The sequence below is a fragment of the Podarcis vaucheri genome, assembly GCF_965113315.1.
Source record: "Podarcis vaucheri genome assembly, chromosome: 13".
In the NCBI taxonomy this organism is placed as follows: Eukaryota; Metazoa; Chordata; class Lepidosauria; order Squamata; family Lacertidae; genus Podarcis; species Podarcis vaucheri.
This window is the reverse complement of record NC_138751.1, coordinates 44,971,229-44,976,870: the sequence shown is the minus strand read 5'-3', so window position 1 is coordinate 44,976,870 and position 5,642 is coordinate 44,971,229. Positions and strand designations below refer to the sequence as shown.

At 43.7% G+C, this 5,642-nt stretch overlaps 1 protein-coding gene across 1 annotated transcript; it reads right to left on the bottom strand.

Annotated features, from left to right (window-relative positions):
• Positions 1–3,946: 3,946 nt before the first annotated feature.
• Positions 3,947–5,600, bottom strand: FAM187A (family with sequence similarity 187 member A). The gene has a single exon (XM_082195025.1). It carries the CDS (start codon positions 5,286–5,288, stop codon positions 4,047–4,049), a length of 1,242 nt encoding a protein of 413 aa, XP_082051151.1. The 5' UTR covers positions 5,289–5,600; the 3' UTR covers positions 3,947–4,046.
• Positions 5,601–5,642: the final 42 nt, after the last annotated feature.

Here is a 5,642-nt window from a genome sequence, read left to right as displayed (position 1 = left end):
TCAGTGTTTACTGTTGATGCTGAGAGAGGTGTGTGTGAGAGAGGCCTAGAAGGGAGGTATTTCAAGGGGAACAATGGTAGGAAGTTAGCTTGTCTCCCCAGAAGTATAACACGTATCCTTAAGAAACTGAAATATATTCGGAGTCGAGAGTGGATTTCATGCTCTTTATTCAGCTCATAGTGGTGAGGAGGAATGGAAGTTCCCCCAGAATATCTGCTTTATATACATAATTTACACAATGGGCCCCATGTGATTGGCTAATTCCGGGATTCTCCTGTAGGCCAATCAGGTCACAGATTCACTTCCACCTGAAGCTGGATTGGGTGGCTCCTGTGGACCAATCAGACTGCTGTATTTTGGAGCCTATTGTTCTGGGACCAATCAGACTGCTGCATTTTGGATCCTATTCAACTCAGTACATAACAGAAACGCATGTGGCAAGATAGCAATTCATCTTGCAAATTATCCCCAAATAGTGAAAACAGTCCCTTCTGAATGTTTAGCTGTGACGCAAAGCTGTTAAAGATGTCTTGTTGAGGGGGAAATTGGGAGCGTCCCTCCCAGTGCTAATAAACACTGTGGGATAGAGTGGGGAGTTATCAGGACATCAGGAGAGGGATCTTTGCCGTTCTTCCCATATGACAGCTATTTAAAACCTTAAAGCTGTCCCTGTCAGCTAGTTTGCTCCTGCATTGAATGAGTTTTCTTCATGTATGACGTTTTCCCCCCTGCTAGATTTGGAGTTGGAAAGGAATACTAGTCAAAGTTGGCTAGTGGCTGCAGTTTCCACCCCACCCGTAGGCCTCCACCACAATCTCTTCTCATGGTCTAATCTGCGGCAAGGTTGGTGGCCCAAGGTGTGCTTCCTGGCCAAGCGGGATTTGAATTTGGGTCTCCCCAGTACTAGTTCAATGCTAAACCCCTACAGTAGCCTTTGCATCTAAATTGATGCACCCTGTGTTTTACATATAGCCAAGTACATGCGTTGGAGCTTCTCACAGTCCCAGACCCCTCAGAACTTTGGGCAACTGCCTCCTTTTCTGTCCTCCTGTCAGACTAGGAAAGCCTTAAGAACCTAGTCAACAAATACAAACTTCCTTTATCTTCTTCCTTCAATAGGTAGCCTCTGCCTTTTGGGGGTTTCCCCTCTGCCTTCTTTCCATAACTCCCTCTGAGGTTTATAAGCCATCAGGAAGAGTCTGGAATTTCGCAGCCTCTTATCAACCTTAGGTTACCCACCGGCAACGCATCCAGGCCAATTACTAGCCAGGTAATAGAGGGGAAATGGGATTCAGATATGATATAAAGGGGAACTTGCCAAAATCACACTTTTCAGAACACTTTGCAAACGGAAACATAGCCATCCTTTCCCATTCCCCAGCCGAATAATGTGTACAGATATGCACATACCGGGGTGAAAAGTGTGTAAAAGGGCATAGGTAAGTGAAAAGATTGTGCAAAAATGCACATTAGGGGGAAATGCTTTGCTAAAATGTGTACATTAGGAAGACTATGCACTAAGACACTGATGATGATGATGATTATAATCACATTATTAATTATTATTATTATTATTATTATTATTATTATTATTTTATTATTATTATTATCACAAACAGATGTGGAACTGTGGGCAACTAAACTGAGGACTGGAAAAATGAGAAATGAAGAGACACAAAAAATGTCAGGTTCACTCACCCCTGCTAATTGAGCTCCTTGTGAGCAAGCTGCTGGTCTCTACACTCCCACACCCCTTGACCCAAGTAAATGGGTGAGGCTGGTGTGTTATTGTGAGGGCTACTAGCCATTTAAGCAATCTGCAGAAAATAGTGTCTCAATAACATATAGAGGGATGCTGTGCCATGGAAAATTTTGAAGACTGATGTGAATGATACTGAAGGACGGAGGTGTGGCAGAAAAGAGGGAGGGAGGGAGGGAGGGAGGGAGGGAGGGAAAGAAAGAAAGAAAGAAAGAAAGAAAGAAAGAAAGAAAGAAAGAAAGAAAGAAAGAAAGAGAAAGAAAGAAAGAAAGAAATTAGGGCATCCGGGAAAGATAGTGACATATTGCAAATGATCAGGTGAGCAAGTCGCCTCTATAATTACTGATCTAGGAGACCAAGTGTAAAGATCAAAGCTTGATAAAACTTGCTACAGGTTTAGCCTAGTAAAAAGAATATAAAATATGGTTGTAATCGTCTTCAAGCATTTAAAAAGCTGCCCTGAATGCTGGCGCACTCCATTCTGAGTAAGTCGTATTGAACTCAGTGGGACTTGCTTAGAAGTGGACAGGCATAGGCTTGTACTGGCACTTGAACACAGAACATAGGGAAATTATGTGCTCAACAGTTTATCCAAAATACCTTTTTGATACAACCCGACCTTTACCTGTGTGCCCATAAAAGCAGATAACTAGCCCTACTGAAACCACTACCGCAAAGACTGTTATTGTTAGATACAAAAAAATGTTAAACTCAGATGTTTGCCACCTATTGTAACCATCGCTGGCACCTAAACTACAACTTTTCTGCTGTTCTTTGTGTACTGCCGAATATATGTACGTTAGCCTCTCAATATTACTTGCATATTTCCAAATGTCAGGTCAATTTCTAATGCTGTATTTAAACCCTCTGCAATCACTAAAAGTATTATGACATGAAGAAGTGAGGTGTTTTTTAATGAAAAATGCACTCCCACTTATTTTAATCTCCCTTTTGAAAGTGTTCCATAAAATAGTTTCTTTCCCACTTTTTTTCATCATTTATGGGGGTATTTATATCCTGCCCTTCAATGAATTTCCAGGATTCCTTACAAAGCAAATACCTATGTGTGCATATTTACAAAAACAGTTACATTACATAGAAACACATATAAATAACCACACACATGTACGTGCAGCAGAAAATCATATGTGCCGAGTTAAAAAAAAATCATAATGGAAGTTAATGGAAAAGAAAAGATCTGAGGAAATACAAATATATTTGCCTGGGACAGGAATTACATTAATGTAGGTTTGGTGTGCCAGGGAAGCCTCCTTGCAGAGAATGTTCCAGGTTAGGACATCACAGCGGAAAAAGCCCTTTCTGTAGTACGTTCCCATGACTTTTGGAAAGAGCAGTGTGGAAACAATACTAAAAGTGCACATAAATAGGAAACATTATACACAACTTCCAAAAGAAGGCTGGCAAATTCAGGCTGACTCTGTTGTGTCCCAAAGTGTCTGCCAATAGCACTGATGAGGACTCACCATTCTCCTCCTCTTCTTCTTCCCATTTCCTTTTCCTTTATCAGGGCCTTTGTAGCAACTCTGGCTCAATACACTGTCCCTCAAATCACCTATTCTGAGTTAAGCAGCCTTTGAGCTTGCGAGGAGTGCAACCACAGCAGACATCAAATGCCTTCCACCCATTTCCAACACCAGCCACTAGAGGAACCCATGTCAATAAATCTGCAGAGCTGATTAGAAGCAAAGAAGATTAAAGCTTTAAACACACTTTGCATTTAAAGCACCCAACACAAGAATCCTGGAAACTAGTTTGCTGCCTTTCTACCTGAAATTATTCTAAAAAGGGGAGATCCCAAGGTCTGGAGATTGGAACCTGGATCAGACGCAGGCAAAGCATGAATGATTTGTCACTGGCAAACCACTGAAATTGAGAGATAATGCCCTGTTGATTTCAGCATTTCTAAATTTAGAACTTCCACAATCCAGCTAGGTTTTGAGCTTGTTTGCAAACTGGCAACAGATTGCAACAGATAACATTCTGTATCCCCCATTGCTGATGAAAAACATTAAAGATTGCCATTCCTTCTAGGAATGTGAAGATGACGCTTGTTTTAATAAATTTGAACACTACCCCACACAGGAGAAAAAAATCCTCCAAAAAGGCCCTTATTCAAAGCTTTTGAAATACGTTGGTTAAGCTCAGTTGGTTAAGACCCAAGACAGCTGATAAATTAAATATTTACTAGATCAACAGGCAAATGGGTTAACAACAACAAATTTTAAAAGTGAATAAATGAGCCCCTGAACAGTTTTCCGGGCAGGTGCTATTCCACAGATGTGCACCTGAAGGCGTAAACACAGCAGCGGACAATGTGGATGCTGACAAAGAGGAGGGTGATGAAGACATAGCTTGTGAAGATGGCCTTGATGGCGTATTGTGTCTCAGGATCATCAATGCTTCTCTTGTGGCGGCTCTCGTACACAACAGAGAGCCGAAAGCCAGCCACCAGTTGTCCCTCTCGCCAGCAGTAGTAGACGCCTCTGTCATCCATCTGGGCAAAGCGTATGTGCAGATGGTTTCCGTGGTCAATGAAGACCCTCATGCTCTTGTTAACCCCGGTCAGGAACCTAGTGAGGTACATCCGGGTTGAGTCTTTGTCCCAAGCCACAGCATGCTCTGGCCTGGCACCAGGGCAGGCTATGATCAGTCCAGTACCAAGGGATTGCTTGTGGAATTGGATAGGGATGTCAGGAACCCAGGGTTTTTCCCCAAGCTTGGAGATGACATCTGAGATGGATGCCTCTCCCATGGAGGACATCTTTTTCCTACAAGGTGCCATGCAACTTCGGATAACGACCTCGGGCTTCCTGTTCGGAACCCCCCGAAACTGCTTTGGGACAGACTTGGAGCCGCAGGAAGCCACCTCTGGTATGGTAGTACGGTATCGCCTGAGCAGATGGGGGCTCTGCACATAGCAAAGCCCAACTCTCCGTTGCTCACCTCTGACATCGCAGCGATTGCACTTGGTCCATTCCCAGAAGACGGTAAAGACTACGAAGTGTGTTCTGTTGAAGTCCTTTTGTGGGTGCTGATCCTCATCTGCAAAGGCAACAGCTATGTTTTTGGAAGTCTGCACGTCTACATCGTAGCCGTAGAAGAAATCCCCTTTCTTGGTGCCACAAATGTAGTGCCCTGAATCTTCCACCTGAACGCGGAAGACAATGAGGCTGAACATCCTGATGCTGAAGCGCCGGAGCATGTCAACGCCTCTCTTGATGTGGCTCGAGTCCACAACCAAAGTGCCATCAAAGTCTGTCAAGACCTTAGTCCGGTGTCTGCCCATGTTCTTCTGAAAGTACCAAACCACAGAAGTGACCTCCTCGGGCTTGCAATTGCAAGGCAACTCAAAGCTCATGTCGGCCAAGTAAGCAGCATTTTCAAACATCAGAAAAGCTGGGCAAGGGGTCTTCTTGAACACGTCCTCCTTCTCTATAATGGCAAAGGCATGGAGAACATCAGCAGTGCCAAGGACTATCGCAATTCCAGCCAACCCCGTTGAAGCCATTTGATGGTGGTACACTTTGGTCAACAGCTTCCGCGTTGGTTGATTACAAGTTCTGTAGCTCAATTCTGCTTCATTGCTCTTTTAAGTAGGCAAACTAGGTAGGATACTAAACAGTGTGTGGAGGAACGAAGACTCCAGAACCGTTTCCATTTTTGCTCACACAAGTTCTAGAATGCAGTCTCAGCTCCAGAGTGGTCAGCAGGAACAACTAGCTGTTATCCCACTCTGTGTGTGTGTGTGTGTGTGTGTGTATGAAGCTGACTTATACTGGCTTTTAGTATTGTCTGTTCAGATTGCCAACAGCCCTCCAACATGTCATCCCACTGTGTGTGTGTGTGTGTGTGTGTGTGTGAG